Genomic DNA, 17,609 nt, shown 5'->3' with positions numbered 1-17,609 from the left:
TGGAATTGATTTTGGGTTTAATGACAAGGTTTGTATTCATACAACAGCTATTACAAGGCACTATAACAAATTATGTGAAATGGGGATTTCAAGTGAGTGACCATAGAAAAAAAAAAAAGATTTAGTGATCTTTACACTATTATAGTAGTTTAAATATTGGACAAATATAAATGGTGGAAACAAGAAAGCAGACATAGTTGTACTTCAGTCAATTTATTATTAATTTCATTATCCCTTATGTAGAACATACGGTCTGTTTCTAGATATCGATATCTTTGGGTAACTTATAGAATCATCTGAAATACAAAATGTAACTTTGCATTTCTGTATCAATCCTCAAAAATATAAATAAGCACAAAACCAACTGCAAAATCTCTGAAAGCATTTTGCTGAGAGACCTTTCTGATTCACACAAATCCTCTCACCCTGTCAGTTGTCAGATCAAAAGACTTCCCCTTGCGCAGTCTGTGTATATAGAGGGGTCAATGTGAATAGCTTAGCAGTGCAGTATCCTTTGTACTTCCATAACCTTACCAGGCAGAATCATCACTGAGTGTCCCCAAACATCACCTATGTGTGTGTGTGTGTGTGTGGGTGTGTGATGTGCGTTTAAAAGAGAGGTGGTGGCTTGACGTCATGTGTGCGTCACATTGCTTTCCTGTCATATCTCTTTCTCTCTCTCTGTTCTGTTTAGCAGTGTACCTGCCAAGATTTCACAACGCAGACCAGCTTAGTCAAAACTGAGCTTGCAGCTGTCGCTCACATTTGAAAAAGGATCATTTCATAACTACAGTACTAGATAATCTTTAGAACAATGGCTTAAAAGTGAGCAGCATTCTCTGGCCTCCCACACCCTCCTCAGTACATCAGTGACCTCTGATCTGCCTGAAGTCCCCACCCCCCTTATTTCATTATAGCAACAGCTGAAACATTTATTTAAAAAAACTGCCTTTTATGAAAATGCAGCTTTGTTTTGTGTTTCGCTGTTATCCCGCAGAAAAGCGTAGCTATCGTTTCTCCTCAGCGCTTGCAGTGGTTACTTCAGCTCCTCTCTTTGTGAGGTTCACATAGGATCGACAGTGGCACAAGATTTCAGTAAATCGCACACTGCATTTCTGCGGGAAGAAGTTACTGCAGATTGGCATAATCCTATTCATGCATCCCTTTGCCTAAGCATGCATATGGACAGCAGGACTTTCTACAGGGGATAATTCTACAGTAAAAGCAGCATAAACAAACATGCAATTAGCAACTACTCTCCCTCAAGAATACTCAAAATCCATTGAACCCCTTCACTCAAAGAAACCCCTCAAACCCCTAGCTTATTGTTAATTGGTGTATGCAGCTTTAGTTAACGACCTTGTGAGAGATTAACTGTGCACAGAAAAGTGGCTAATATGATGTTATGAAGTTGAAGAATTCCACACTAGTGTGTCTTTTGTGTCTTCAGTGTGACAGGCTAACGATTTTTTAAAAGGTGGTCAAGAGAAAAGGTCAATAAATTAAGGTGTGTGTTTAATAGAAACACTGAAATGTGTTGTAATGGGAAAACATATACAAAACAGACTGTGTGTAGAAAACATGCATTTCTGTAGGACAGATGCATTTACTGAAGGTGCGCATGTATGTGGTTGTCTAGTGATAAATTCAAGCCATTTATATAAGATGATTGATATTGCTATCTTTAAATTACATTTGGTAATTCTGACACTTTCATATAAAAATCAGGTAAGAAATTGTGTTGTTTCTAGCACAGATATTTTCAAAATTGTGCGCACCCCTCTAAACTGTATAGAGGCCAGTTTGTAAAATTAGTCATTCATGCTGAGAATAATTTATGAATTTTTTTAAAAATACAATTGCGCTTTTTTTTACTCTGGTGTAAAAATTGTGCTGTGGTCTCGTGGCTTTTTCTTCTGTGGTGGATTATGTTGGCAGTAGGTGGCACCGTTATGGCAACAATAGGACAGTTCCCTGTGCAAACAGCATTTTCAGTATGTGGGAACTGCTTCATAATAACAAATGAATAATTAATACTGTTTTTTTGACTATGGAAAAGGTCAAAAATGGCTCAGATATTATTGAAGAACTTTGCTGAGTTCCTCCATATTGACAGATCTCAGAGTTTAGATAAAGTGATTGCAGCTAATGAACAGGTAGCCGGTTATTAAATTCCGGACTATTCTGCCACTTGATTGACACATTATGGCTTAAATGAGATGATTTAGATATTAACATTATGGGTAGAGCTACCAGAAAAAGGTAACATGGACATGAAGTGGCCCAATATTCTACAAAACGTAATGAAAACCTGCTGAGATCCAAACAGTCCAGTGTAAGGCTGGATAAATCCAATACTATGTTATTTAGATTTTTCCAATCAATTTTCCAATCTTGATCTGTCCCTCTTACGATCAGCAATCACTAAGGGTGTGAAGTCAGGCAGAAGTGGGACAGACTGTGTCAGTGGGGACCTGAGTGTTACTGGTGGCTACAGCAGATAGGATGGCTCAGTCTCCTGTGAAAGTTGTCGGATCATTGAGGGAGTCTATGAAGGGGCGGTTGTTAAGTGAGGAAAACTAGCAAATGATAAAGAAGAAGAAGGCGTCTGCGTCATCCCTCTTCCTCAGTGTCACTGTGCTAGCTTGTCACTGGTGGTTGCTCTGAACCTTCCTCCAAACTCTTATCTCCTTCCCGAGACTTTTTCCTCCTCTTGTTACCTAGAAACAGAGAAGAACATGCTGGGATTTAGGTAATTACCAGATAAATACCTGCATGAAAAAACACTGAAACTGTGGCTGCATCAGCTTTCTCTTGCTTTTCTCATCCTTACAAGTGAACAAAAACAAATGACTTTAGGTTTTGTACCTCATATTTGCCATTAAATGCAAGAATGTCAGCTGTACTACGCAGCACACACACCAACTCAAATGAATAAATAAAAATAACTGAGTCATATTGTATCTGAGCCAACAAGGACAGTAGTATCTGGAGAATCTGCTCAACAGGAAAGAGTAGGATACAGAGAGGGATACGACACATCACCTGTTGCTAAGATACACCCGGCACTGTTGCTATGCCTGACAGAAAAAGTTTGGGCACATCTGACAGTATGTGTGGGCGTGCTGTTGCATCGATGTTCGAGACAAATGGCTCACTCACTCAATTTACGCAATAGCTTCTTTCCAATGTTCTCCTCAGAGCTGGATAGAGACAGAGAGCTGATCAAGGGAGAGGTGGATGGCTGAGACTCTGTAGGCACATCTGAAAGAGAAAGTTCAAAGAAGTTAGAGAGTGAGATAGATGGGGTAACAGCAGAAATGACAGGCAGAATAGATGAAGGGAAATAACCACCTCACTTACAGTGATGTGTTGATATGCTGCTTACAAGATAAAATCTTCCGTATAGGACTTTTGTTCATCTTAAACTGTCACTTTTATAGAGTTTTAAAAGCCAGACCATGTAACTTTTGCTGCGAAGTGGCCTCAAATGACTGTTAACATTTAATTTTCCAGATTGTCAGTTGCTTTAACGACGTCATCATCATTAGGAAACTTGAGTGAGAGTGAGTGGAATAAGAGAACGACAAGTAGAGAGGAGTTAGCAAACAGACTCAGTGATGTCAGTTACACATCGATATCTATATAAAATTAGCTAACATTAGCCACCGTAAGCTACTGGTCATACCAGACAAAGTAAGGCTGTAGCAGCAAAACCCCTGAGTGTATTAAATTAAGCAAGTGTGTGTTTTATTGCTTGTGAATTAAACTTTTCATTTGTAAAAGGAAGATTTTGTTATGTCTTCTTTCAAAAGTTACATAGTCTTGCTTTAAATAAAAGCTTTTGTTGATTCTTGTATGATTCCTGAAATGAAATTCTGTCACATAATTTAATTTCACTGCCCTTCAAAGAAAAATACTAAGCACAGGCATGTTTCTTCACCCTTATTTACCACCAAATTCTTTATATTTTGCTATTTTTAATGTTGGTTTGGGAAACTGATTTTCTTTTCACTCTTTTTTCAACCATGTCAGACAATATGATTCTTAATATCTTAAGTACTTATGATTAAAATCTTATGGTAGAAAACATAAATGCCTTTAATGATGAAAAAATTAAAATAAAAAACTTTTTAACTGATGTAAGAGTCTATGATGCATGAGCCTGCTCTCTTCTCTGTACTCACCATTCTCCCCATAATTTTCTGGTCGGTCCTCGTTGATGTAGGGAATCTCATCCATGCGGAGGAACACAGTATCATTCGGACTCCTCTGGCCATCAGACTTACTGCCTGTAGAGAGAAATAATTACACCAATCAGCACCAATCCAACCGCAAGTTGCTGCAAAACAGCAGCTGCTTTGCATCTCTGCCTGTAGAGGGAGGTAGGGAACATGCTATTTATCAATTAATAGTTTTCAAAATCCAGTATGAGGTTAGACACTGCAGCGGTCACCAATTAAGGGTGAAGAATATAGAATTTAAATGTCAATTTTAAGATTAGCAACAAGTCAGAGAGGACATAATTATTAAATCAGTAGTGTTTTAATTAGTCTTAAAGCTGCTGACTTGTAGCTGAGTGGTGCATAACTGGACACTACACTTTTATTGACAACCAACAGAACCATCTGTCTCCCGATTTTTCTTATTGACACGTACACACACACAAACTGGGTGGCGTGTTACACACAACATAAGACAGATGGCATGTGGGAAATCCTTTAAGCCTTGAAACCAGTACAGATTGGTTGATGCCATGTTTGCATGAGGTTTCTGAGTGTATGTATGAGTGAGTCATTCTAGGTGTTTGGCTTCATTGGATTCACTCTTTACTGATGCTGTAAATATATTTAAAAAATATATTTTTAATAAAATATATAAAACTATGTTTTAATATTAAAATAAAACACATTTGTGACTTGTGCTATACTTGCCTTTTGTTCTCAAACATGCACACTTACAGTTAGGATAACATAATATTCAGTTTGTGGCTTTTTTCAGATTATAATTTCTAAAACACCCTGAGTTATTTCAATTAATGTCTCTATTATTCCATTATTATTTTTACACAATAGCTTATTTTCCAACAGCAGCCTTGGGGAAATTATACTGTCTGCAGCTCCATTACCTTTTCAAACTTATTTTGGTTTTCTAATTAACTACACACACTGCTTTTTCAATTCTGTTATTCACAGTGCTGGTATGAATGTCCTGGGGGGCAGGGGGTTACAGAATTTATCATCACTGAATCTGCCAGTTATCATATCATCATGTTTTGAGGTAGTATCTATGCAGTCAGACAGGTTTTGGGCCTGTAGCCCACAAAGCACTCTGATCAGTGTGTTTGATCCTTTGAACCCTCTCTTTCTTCCCCTTTAAAAGAAACCTCTGCCAATCAAGCGAGTCATAAAATTCAAATTCAGCTACACGGAGCTTGATCATGGATTTTGTGTTGCTCTTATCTATTGAGACTAACAGTGAATGCAAAAGCGGTTAGATGTAACAGAGAGCTGGAGACATGATGTAGTCAGACCTCTGTCAGTCGTCTGTCAGAGTGAGGGGCTTAGAGAAGAAAGCAAAAATTAAAGCTAAGAAGGGAAATAAAGGGAGGTAGGTAGGCAGAGGGAAAGGAGGCAAGAAGGAATCATTGAGTGAGGACAGAAATGTCTTTTTGAATGCTTATGTCAATAGTTATAACTGGACTGAGGCTGCTGGTAGTTTTTATTCTTTCCTTCAGAACTTAAGTATTTGACATTGGAAAATGCCTCAGAGAGACCTTGAAACTCTTACTCAGTGTGATTTATAGAGGTGATGTAATTTCAGGGTTAGCAGTAGCCGTTGAGGGTGGTACGAAGCCTACAAAACCTTGATCAATCTGTCTTTTATTTTTCCAATCAATTATTATATAAAATGTAAGAAAACTGGGAAATAGTCCTTCATAATTTGCCAGAGTTCAAGGTGATTTCTTCAAAAACCCGAATATACTTTATTTTCAATGATATAAAAGAGAAAAAAAAGCAGCAAATCCTCACATTTGAGAAGCTGGAACCTGTTGAACTTTTATTTGATAAATGACTAAACTTATTATCAATTAATTTCTGTTAATTGCCTAATCAATTGATTCAGCACTAAAACTAACCCACCCAAGTAAAGTAAGTAAAGACTCTTAGTCAACATATTAAAATGAGTTTCAAATACTTACGAACGATACGGTTTCTTTCATTGAGCTGGGAGGTGTTGCAAAGGCCACCATGGGGATGGAGGTGTGCGAGGCGTGCCAGTCCCAGCCGAGTGTGTGTGTGTGTGAGGGGGAGGGCGATGCTGTGTGAGCGGGCCTCTGGAACTGGAGGCCTCCCTTTAGTGTCAGGGTCCACCGGGTCTGGTGTCTGAGGGGAGCTGTCCATCCTTGTGGCAGTCAGAGCATTCTGGTAGTGGTTCCTGGAAATCTAAAGGGAACGTCAAATGTGTAATAAGTGTTATCATCAGTATAGGATCTGTGTTTGAAATGGCTGCTATATCTGACACATGTGGACAGGAGGAAACATGGACTGGACGGGAGAAGGGGGAGGAGAGGTAAAGCGAGAGGGCACATTCATCATTTAAGACTAAAATATTCATGGTTGAAATGGAGCTCAATTATCCCCAGTGATTAAAGCAATAAGGGTGCATGGAGGGGAGAGCGAGAGACAGGATGTCTGTGTTCAGTCAGAATCAGGGATTAGGACATATCAAAGGCATGCTGCGGTAGAGGAAGAGTTTGCGTTTTCGGGAATTTTGAAGATTAAATGGAGCTTAAAACTGCAGTTGCTCGCTTGTGCTCCAAAGCTTTTCCCTCAGTATGCAGGAAATTATAGTATTTAATTTAGCTCATAATAACAGTGGTTAATGTTAATTTATTTTTGCTGTTTCTGCGTTGTGTGCTTGCATTTTTGTTTGAAACCTTGATGATCTGCAGGTCTGTGAGCTGTCGGACTGAGTAGTCTGGTAAGTAGACCCCTCCTCCTGTTGTGAGCTGACCCACGCTGCCTCCACTCAGTAATGAATCTGATTGGTTCAGACCACTGCCTCGCGAATTATACCTGTGACCTGCATAGAGAAGAACAAGAAAACACAGGTTTTGTAGCATAATTCATACATTCATTGCTGTTGGGTTGAAATCAATTAGCAGCAAGTACAAAAAGAGTTCACACACTCAAATCTATCAAGACGCTATTTTAATTCTAATTTTTCAGTTTCTGTGTTTGGCACAGAAAATTAAAATAGGAGTCAACTGCACTCATGTGTTTTCAGTATACCTTCTTCATTGTGTGTTATTGCAAACTAATTTTGTACTTCTTGGGACTTTGACTGTACCCAGTACACTGTACACTCTTTTTGTATTTTGTTGAGTGAAATATTTTTTATTCTACCTTTGAAATTTTTTTTTTGTTGTAACTGCCTAAGTTTCAAGAACAAAGGAAAACAGCCTTGTTGTTGTATTTTTGAATTCTATACAAATTGCATGACTCTTCTCAAATGTACAATGGTTTATTAATGTGGATGGACTTGTATCACAGCTCACAGTAGTCTGCACTCCGCTGTGTGTGTACTCAGGATAAGAAAGTATTTTTGAGTTCACAAAATGAGACTGAATATGATGTAAAAGCCCACAAGTCATAACATTTTTTAAAAATCATTGATAAATGTGTTGTTTGATAGTGTGGGATTTCATGTGAATGATTGTCAGCCTGCTCACTCGAGGTAGTTGAAGTTGCCACTACTTGCTTCATTTGATTTAGAATATAAGTGGCATAGTGTGTCATAGAGCAGCTACTTACACTTCTAACTATAACTGTATAATGTCATTTAATTCTGCATGGTGTCATACCTATAAAGATGTTTTATATTTTAATGCTTTACAATTAAAGGTATAAAAGAGGCAGATGAAATAATGTCAGCAGCTTTTAAAAGATGATTGACAATGTTGGACACAGAAGCATTTTATGTGTATATTTAGTTTTTAGGTCCCCTCTCTGCCGTGTCCTGCATGCGTTTGAGCTCCTCTTAACTGGGTGGCATAAAGTGCTGCTCTTGTCAACTTGAGAGAGAGAGAGAGAGAGAGAGAGAGAGAGAGAGAGAGAGAGAGAGAGAGAGAGAGAGAGAGAGAGAGAGAAGGAAACTGCACTGGCTCTTTTGAGATGTGACACTTCTGCAGCTGCTTAAGAGAAATTCTGGATTCGGTAATGTCCAAAGCAGGGATTTAGAAATACTTCATGGAGTCTTCCAAATTGCTTTAAGCTTGCCCTGAACACCACACATGCAAAACATGCACACAACCACTTCAAGACAGAAAGAGAAAGGGAGAGAGAGCGAGGGAGAGAGACAGTCTTTCTGCGCGCTCTGCTGTCTTTCATATAATCCTGTGCAGGTCATGTCCTTCCACTGGGAAATTCTCTGAAATCACGTCTTTTAATTACTTACTTCCCACGGCTGCTGCTGCTCCTGCAGGCTGATGCTACACAGATACTGAGTGGGATTTAGCCAATAAAAAACACTTCCACCACCAGCAAAGCATTAGTTTTATGATTATTACTGCCGTTGTCGTCAACATCACCATCATCCTCACTGTGTGTCCCCTAGAGATATCGATCTATATCTTTTCATGTGTATACTTACCGATAGGCAGGGGTGGGATGAGTGCTGGCATGCCATAGTAGGAAAATGCTCCATTTTCAAAGCGAAGAGCCTCCTTTCCTATCTCTACCTCCACCCGTCCCTGCAACATCAACACATCCATTTACATGCACAAGGTTTCAGCTCTACACTTATGGTGTGACTACTGCATTGATTACTCATCTAATGGAGCCACCCACACAGGACATAAACAGAAAAGCACTGTAATTATAATAATTTCAAGCACAGACATGACTATCACTTGGGTTTCATGGTTCATCTGCCACAGCCTTTTTGTCATTCTTTTTGTCATGCAGCGTTGTTTGCACAAAGCATCCAGTTTAACGTAACTTAACCCTTGTAATCAAAAAGCAGCAGCAGAGTTTGGGATTCACCTGCAGAATGAGGACAAAGTAGTCGACAGGTTTGTTTCTCTGGAAGAGGTAGTGTTGAGGAGTGTGTTTCTTCTTGGGGTTGAACTTGAGTTCCTGCACAACACTAGGATGTTTGATGAGACGCAGCAAGATCTTCTCTGACAGGTGACACGGCCGGAACGGTTCAACCTCTACAAGATAGATGCATGTAGACATGCAGACACACAAGGACAAGAACACATCGGAAAAACCAAAGAAAGAATCAAAGAAAGAACTCTATATTCCCTGTCACATGTCCTCATCCTCATTTTATTGTGCAATTGCCTGTGTGCACGCATGGACACGGCATACATACACACAGGGATAAACACACATACAGCTCTACCTGTAGCCAAGAAGCGATGTGTTGCGAGCAACAGCTGGGGCGAGATCTTCACCTTCAGCTCATTTTCTGCCAGTTTGAATATAGAAAAATCCTGCTGTTTCCTCTCATGGTTGGACACTCGCCTTTTGGTCCGATTATCAGCTGGAAACACACAAAAACAGACAGCATATTTCACCTTTATACACTGATAATAGCTGATGGAGGGAAAGCTTAGGTTTGGCTTATTAGATTTGCCACATAAATACAGTATTCTTATACACGCCAGGATTTAGCAACTACTCTGAGGTGCCACTGACCTTGTTAGTTGATGCATCTTTACTTCATGCTAACAAATACTAGAGATGGATTTCTATTCACAATTTCTCTGCCATGCATAGTTAGTTTATTTGCATCTGCAGATTGCAGTAGATTATCCAATGCTACGTCAACATACTTCTGATTGATAAATGGATTTATCCTCTGCATATGCGAGGAGTATTAAACTTATTATATCCGTATAAATACATCATGGCTGCAGCAGAAACAGCTGGTGCTATAAATGCCTGCAGTGCACAGTCTGGAGAGATTAGCTCCCCTGTGCTTTATATACACACACATAATTATGCGCACGCAGACACACAAAAAAGACCCAGTGAGTAAGAACACCCACGCAAGTGCACCCATGATAGAGGCTGCTTCACACACTCTGCATGTAATTAAAATTGTAACATGCTTCAAAATGTAATGTTCCAGGCTGCTGGAGTTTTTGTGGAAATATACAATAAAAAGTTTTTTTTTTCCAATTGTGGCTTGTAGATAGTAAGGAAATCAGTAAGTGAAAAGAGGAGACCAAATTAGATATGAAACAAAAGGAGTTTGGCATTTGACATCCTCTCTGTGGAGAGCTTTCCCAGCCAATTAAAGATGAGCGGATTATGGTGATTATCTGGGAGACTGGGGCATTTATTCACATTATTTAATTATGCATCAGCAAGGAGCTGGGAACAACAGGGGAGAGAATGTGGGATCAATAGTTTAATTGGAAAACAGAAAAGGAGGTGAAGGAAGAGAGAATGTTACGATGTACTATTCACACAAAAATCCAGCTGCTAGCATCCCTAAATATTGTACGTTGCTGAATTGAGCATTTTCCAGTGATGTTTAGGACCACAGGGCTGAACAATCTGTCAGCTGCGGAAGCAAACTGAGAAAATCTATTCAGTATGGGAGCTGGAAACATGATAAAATTGATTCACAGCTAATGCAACAGTGACTTTGAAAATTTAGACCTTCATAATCAGTGTGTTTATTTGTCATACGTACTATACAGATCTGTCTCATCCACAATCTCGGACTTGATGATCTCCTCTATGACATCCTCCAGGGTGACGATGCCCATCACCTCGTAGAAGGGATCTCCCTCCCCCTCACTGTTCACCCTCTGCACCACAGCCAGGTGGGACTTACCTGCACTCATCAGAAAAGAGAGATTATAAATGTGAGTTCATGCCAAAAACTGCACATGCAATGAGTTGAGAGGCAACGTCACCGGATAAAAATAACACGAGTCAACAGCCTCCAACTGGATCTGTGCACTCAAGATGAAAAATCAGCATTAATACACCAACTGGAGCTGAGCGACCATAAATACAGGAGAGATCTGTATATATATTCTTGTACACAAAATCACAGTCACACATATTCTACACACATCCTTGCAATGTCAGGACTGCTCTCTTGTATGTGTATGACTCAGATGAGAAGTAAGTGGACATTGGGGGGTTATTCTGGAGACACTTTGACAGTTTGGAAGACTTGGTCCTTATATAAACACTATGGTTATGCAATCAGTCGGGTGACGCCTGCATCTGCCGACTAAACTGCCCATTGCGGCTGCCACCTCTGTGTAAACACACATATGCAGCAGGCAATTTGAGGAGGGATGCTATCCTCCTTGTTAGCAAAATGACCAAAATGCATCCCCCTTGTTAACCCGCCATCCCCCCTGTCCATCCCTAGTAGCAGAGAGAGTGCAGGGGCAGAGGGATTGTTTAATTGAATGTTAGTCTAGTCTGCCTGATTCATTGACCTTTATCTGACTGAGGTTTGTACAAGTTAGAATCTATGGCCCTGACCATGGCTCTGAAATATCAGTAGCCTAACTGTGCTGTGTATTGATAAATCCATGGCGCTGTCTGTGGTGCTGAAGTAGCAGACGAATTTGTAATTGTGCCTTTTTCTCTCAGTCCCACCCTTCTGTCAGTTTCGTCTTGGATCTACAATATTCTCTAAACTATATACTATAAATACTCATTTCTATACTTAATTGTAGCCTATGTACTCTATAGAGTAGTGTCACCGTCATGATCAAGTGACAAGAAGCAACGTGTAGTCACAGAAGAGTGAGAGAGTCATAGAGTCACACTGCTGCCTGTAGTATTTCTATAATATTTCTTTCCTACAGTTTTTACTATAGGTGTTTGGTGTAATGTGACTGAGAAAATTAACCTGCACTGACCGTACCATGCTCTGCTACAGTTACATAATTTGAGATAATGTTTATACTGTCAAAACTACAGTGTGTTTTGAAAAGTGTGCATCTTTAAAATGCTTAATGTGCACATCTAGAAGAAAATAGGCCTACACAAAATATGTATTTAGCCTAATAGCAGTTCGGTTAAATCAGAATTATAAACGCAATTGTAATATCAAGAATTAGGCTAGGCCTATATGATAATCCTGCAGTCCAAGATTACCCTAACCCCAGGTTACTATAAAGTTAGGTTACCCTAACCTTAACCCTAAGACTAGAACTAACCTTAACCCTAACCTTCCCATTGGGCCATCCCCCCTGTCAGAAATTAACAAATCACCTACTGCACATATACACACAAACACAACCACAACTTTACACATCTGTGAGCAGACCCAGCACTCCTACTCAGTAAGAGTTTGGCTGAACACGACAAGCCTGCCAGATACAATTATACAGCTCGCCAACAGCATCTCTGGAGCGAGTTGATAAAGCAAATGTGACAAGAAGTCAACGTTGCCACCAAACTCAAGCATCGCAAGGAGAGAAGAGCAGGAAAACTTGCCATAATAATGTAATTAAAAATATATTATTGCACTATTTAAGGCTAACTAGTTGTTATGTAAAGATTTTTTTTCATTTTCAGTAGCTCAAAAAACAGGTTTAATTGTCACTAAAAACAGATATTTTTATGCTAATTCAGTGCAATTCTTTGCTTTGCCATTATTCACTGTCATGGTTCTGCTTACATCAACGCGCAAGTATATTTGGTGACCAAGTAAGTTATCTAACCAAATTCCTGATGAACTGACTTCGAACAAAATCAGTGGCTCATATGAGTTGGAACGGTTTAGGAGATCACTGCCAGGGGATAAAATGGATCAAATGCTTTAATCCACTGCAGAAAAAAAAAAAGCTGATTGACTGACATCTCCAAACATATCTCTGGCTGCATACAGGCGATTGTATTGAGATGACGAGATGATCAGGTGACCAGTTTGTCTGAAGAGCTCAGGTGAGTCAGAGTTGGATTTGCCCTCAGCTGCTGATGTGCCAGGGAACTGCATTACATCATTCGTATGTTACATAATACCCTTGCAGAACGACACACACTCACCAGACTCACACACGCAGACACACATGCCCGGGGCAAAACTAGGTCTAACATGGATGTCCCTTTTGCAAATGTTTCTGCTCCGCCAGTTTCCCAGGCTCCTCCAGTCTATATTTCAACTATGTGTACTGTTTTATATTATGCATATGTTTTCATATGACTATGCATTATATGAATATTTGCTGTCTGTGTTTTCTGCAAACATAACATTCATACAGCACTACAGAACGAGGAAGGAAATAATGCATTGTTTATATCTCTGCAGCAGTCTATTTTTTTTGTAATTTTTTAACCTTCGGTTTTACATGCATGAACACAGAACAAACTTCTATGATTTGTCATGTGTTTACTACATAGTAGTTGCTTTCATAGGATGAAGTGTCTCAACCCAATCAATCAAAATATTTATAGCAGATTTTGTGTTGTCCATAAACCTTCAGTGCCATGAAAGCATCCCTTTGCATTGAGTAAAGAGCATGGCTTGGCATATAATAAAAATTACATTGGTTTTGACATTTCCATCCCCTCCCCTGACACAGGCCTCCCTCCTGCCCATTACCCATCTCAAATAGACATCTTCACAGCTTCCAGCCAGGCCTCCTGAACAGCGGGAGTCTTTCAATCCATGAGAGCAAAGTAGGAAGGAGGTGAGAGGGGAAGGGAAAGGTTGGATCTGAATTTTTCATGGTTTCTCTGCAGGCTTGGATGGCGATGGCCTACTGAGTGGAAGAAGCTTCAAAGTCACCACAGGCTGACAATTAGGTGCACACAAACAGCGGAAAGGTGAAGCCTGACCTCACCTTTCCACCTTATTTATAAGTTGCGCACACACACACACACACAAACACAGGGTCAGACCTGAGCTCACGGATCACTTGTAACAGACCAAAGCCATCTTTTATAATCATGAGCATGATGAAGCAGTAGACCTCTTGACCTGTAAGCGGGATGTGTACGTCTAATTTATAACCCTCCCAAGGTCACCGCTGAGTCTCCTTTCACAGTCTGATTGGACAACCGCAACCTCTGACTGACATCTATTGAGCCCCTTTTGTCAATGAAACATCTTAATCCCCACAACCAATGTCAATGAAATCCTTACATAACAGTCATTCCAGTTGCCTCTCATATGTCTCCATTTTATCGTATGACGCTGTCAGGGGAACAGTTTGAGCTGTACACCGCAGAGCATCGATTCAGAATCATACTCAATGTTATCATCAAGACTGAATGAGGTCCCTGGAGAGAGGCGACACACTTTTGCTTGGTAGTGAACAGATGCTATCTGAGCTGTATGAGAGACTGAGTGCAGTAATACTGTGAACTCACTTATCAGCAAAGATGCTTATCAGACAATGAATGTGTGAGGCAGAGAGAGAGAGAAAGAGGGATAATATTCATTGACTCTACAGCCATTAAAGTGTGGGCAAATGCCTCTTGATAAATTGCTTTTTGATGGCGCAAAAAATACAGTTCAACATTACAGTACAGTGTACAACTGATGCATGGCATAATATAGAAAGAGGAAACAGGGGGTTTCAGGGGCAGATAAAGCTCAAGGGGTTGTTGTCATGGGAAAATGACTTTTACTGCATAAACTCTTAAGATAATCCCATTCTGGTCCTTGGTAGCCTCTCACCTCTGGTTGAACCACACTCACTGTGTGACACTGTATCAGATTTCACATATGGCTCTCACTGGTCTGGGGATCAAAGGGCTTTACTGGCAGGCCCACTGTGAGCCAATGGACTGATATATACACTGACTTCTGCTCTGAAAACTTGGTTTTAAGTCCACAGTCACATCAAAGGCCATTTAACTCCTAGGTGGCAGGAAGCAGCTTTCTGCTCCAAAACATGTGGGCCCCATACACTCAACACTGACTTCATATAGGCTGCTCATAAGTCACTATAAGTTCTGGACATGTAAAAACAGAAGATAAACCTTCCTCCTTCGGGATATATATGATTTAAAGTGGATTTACCTCTCTTAAATTCCTCCAACATCACATCCAGCTTGGTGTCATTGAACACGCAGTGCATGGGATGCTTGTAAAACTGAGTAATTGTCTTCAGCGGAGTGCAGTCGTCAGGATCCACGAAGGCCAAGTCTTTGACAAACAGGATGTCCACGATGTTGGATCTCTCGTTCTCGTAGACCGGGATTCGGGTGAAGCCGCTCTGCATCACGTCGGACATGGTGCAGAAGTCCAGCACGGCATCCGACGACAGCATGTAGCAGTCGGACAGCGGTGTCAGCACGTCCTCCACGGTCTTGGTCCTCAGCTCCAGGGCTCCCTGGATAATATTGAGCTCCTCTTTGACCAGGTCGTGGTACGGGTCTGTGACGCGCAGCATGGCTACCAGCTTCTCCCTGGTGTAAAAGTTGCTGATCTCTTGGTGTAGCATGATGTCCAAAATTTTGGAGACTGGGTAGGCGATGGGGAAAAACACCAGCATCAGGAGGCGGGTCGCGCAGAGGGTCTTGGAGGCGATGGCGAGACTGTGCCTGGACGCCACGGAGTGAGGTAAGATCTCGCCAATAAAGAATATCCCCAAAGTACAAGAGGCAGTTGAGAGAGCAGTCATCCCTAAAATCTGGCACATCCAGACCACAAAGCATGTGTTAGTGAGCACGTTGCCCAGCACCACGGTGCAAAGGATGTAGTTTCCATGTTTACGCACAGACTCTATTTTCCGTGCGTATTTCTGCTCCTTCTCTGTGCCACTGTTCTGCAGGACCCGGAGCTCCACGGGGTCCAGGGCCAGCATGCTGATGTTTAGACCGCTGCAGAGCGCCGACAGCCCCAACAGCAACACGGAGACCCCCGCCTGGAGCCAAACGTCTGCCTCTGGAGGTCTCTCCACCACTGCCAACCAAAAGTCTCTGGTGCTGAAATGCTCCCATTTCACTCCATCAAAAGCGCACATGGAGTAGTATTTGATCACCTCGCCTCTGCGCAGGTCTTTGGCAAGCAGCTCCACCAAAACTGAGTTGTGACTTGAGGTGGATTTGAAAGAGCCCAGCAGCTCGATGTCAGAGCTCCGGGCATTCTCCTCTTCACATGGGTTCCCTGTGGACCGGAGCCACCTATCTGAGTCCCCGCTGTCCCCTCCTGTTTCCTCTATGAACGCTATCCATGGGGCGGCGGGAGCAGCGTCAGGTCTGCCGCTGATGTTCAGGTTGTTTGGATGCTCCGTAGCTGGAGATGCGGAGTAGTAAACCCGCAGCATGAAGCGGGTCCCCTCGGTCGCCCTCAGTATGCCGTCCTGAACGGACAGCTCTCCGCTCTGCGTGTCCTCTGGCCGGACGCCGAGCAGCGCTGCTGTCGGGGCCGGCAGAGAGGAGAGGGTGACGGTCAGAAAGAGTAGAGAGAGTCGGCGCGGATGCAGGATGCAGCAGAGAGCATCCGCAGCATCCGCAGCCATCATGCTGAATGAACTACTGAAGGACATGGGAGAACTGGGTCACGTGGTTTGCGGATGGGATGGATGGAGCAGCTGGATTGCCATATCCATGAAGACGAGGATGGGTAGGATATGTTAGGGTGAAAGAAAATTTCAGGAGGACAGAGAGAGTGTGAGGGTATGTGTGTGTGTGTGTGTGTGTGTGTGTGTGAGAGAGAGAGGAGGGGGCACCAGAGTCCTTAATGACACACCGTGACGTAGGCCTGTCTTATTTGCTTTCTGCCACTTTCTAAAAATAGAAGACAGGAAATGCCCAATCATGAATGATTAATGTGATACACACGGGATCATACAACACTTACAACTGTAGAAAACCTTACATAGGCATAATTTTAGACAGGTACAAAAATACATACACATGCACTAGAGCATGCACTGGAGGCTCTCTTTAAGCATAATTTGACATTGTCGTGTTTTAGGGCACAACGTCTTCGTCAGTGTGCGTGTCTATGTTAGGGAGTCATAAATATTACACAGCTAAATTGAGTCCTCGTCGTTGTTTTAAATATCCACCAGATGGCAGTATTATCACCTATTTCAGTACACCGTTCTCTGAAAAGTACAGTATATTTTGAAAGCCATAGAAAGGATAATGTGCGAGGATTTTGTTTTTCTGTTATAGGCCTACAGAAAACAGCGTTGTTTCCAGAACTTGTATCCCTAAACAAAATAACTATTTTTGGGTTTGTTTTTTTTTTTAAAGATTTTTTATTGGCATTTTCGTCTTTTATTGGACAGTCAGCAGTGTCGTAGCAGCAGGAAATAAGGGGAGAGAGACGACATTCAACAATCCCTGGCTGAAATCGAATCATAAATAATATAATATGTATAGAGACAACAATTATTAATTAGAATAATTATGATTTTTTAAATCGTATTTGTCGTAAATCGATCAGCTGCTATGGAATGTACGGTGAAACCTTCCTACATGATAAATGTGATGATCAGTGTCGGATTTAGGAGGCAGGAATTAACTGAAGGTGATAACAGCGTCTCGCCAAATCTTAAACACTTGAACACACTCTCTGCTCTTCATCAGTCACACATACACCACGACCTTTAGAGAAAAAAATACTTTGCACGCACAAAAAAAGTGTGTTACATG

The 17,609-nt window shown here is 41.2% G+C and overlaps 1 protein-coding gene across 1 annotated transcript; it reads right to left on the bottom strand.

Annotated features, from left to right (window-relative positions):
• Positions 1–125: 125 nt before the first annotated feature.
• On the bottom strand, positions 126–16,637 carry LOC122996980 (metal transporter CNNM1). The gene is made up of 10 exons (XM_044372834.1): positions 15,022–16,637; positions 10,714–10,857; positions 9,412–9,552; positions 9,048–9,217; positions 8,656–8,755; positions 6,941–7,086; positions 6,203–6,446; positions 4,188–4,292; positions 3,163–3,264; positions 126–2,720 (listed from the first exon to the last, which is right to left on the bottom strand). Exons 1-10 carry the CDS (start codon positions 16,490–16,492, stop codon positions 2,641–2,643), a joined length of 2,703 nt encoding a protein of 900 aa, XP_044228769.1. The 5' UTR covers positions 16,493–16,637; the 3' UTR covers positions 126–2,640.
• Between the last annotated feature and the right edge of the window lie 972 nt (positions 16,638–17,609).

Source organism: Thunnus albacares, chromosome 14 (genome assembly GCF_914725855.1).
Source record: "Thunnus albacares chromosome 14, fThuAlb1.1, whole genome shotgun sequence".
NCBI classification, from domain to species: domain Eukaryota; kingdom Metazoa; phylum Chordata; class Actinopteri; order Scombriformes; family Scombridae; genus Thunnus; species Thunnus albacares.
Note: the sequence above shows the minus strand (reverse complement) of the source record. Positions and strands in the feature narration are given on the sequence as shown.

Bases quoted from the DNA above. Each gene is read 5' to 3' on its own strand.
- LOC122996980 (XM_044372834.1), bottom strand. From the start codon at position 16,492: ATGTCCTTCAGTAGTTCATTCAGCATGATGGCTGCGGATGCTGCGGAT. The intron at 9,218-9,411 runs GTAGAGCTGTAT...TCTATCTTGTAG, and splicing joins ACATCGCTTCTTGGCTACAG to AGGTTGAACCGTTCCGGCCG. The intron at 7,087-8,655 runs GTAAGTATACAC...TTCTCTATGCAG, and splicing joins CATCCCACCCCTGCCTATCG to GTCACAGGTATAATTCGCGA.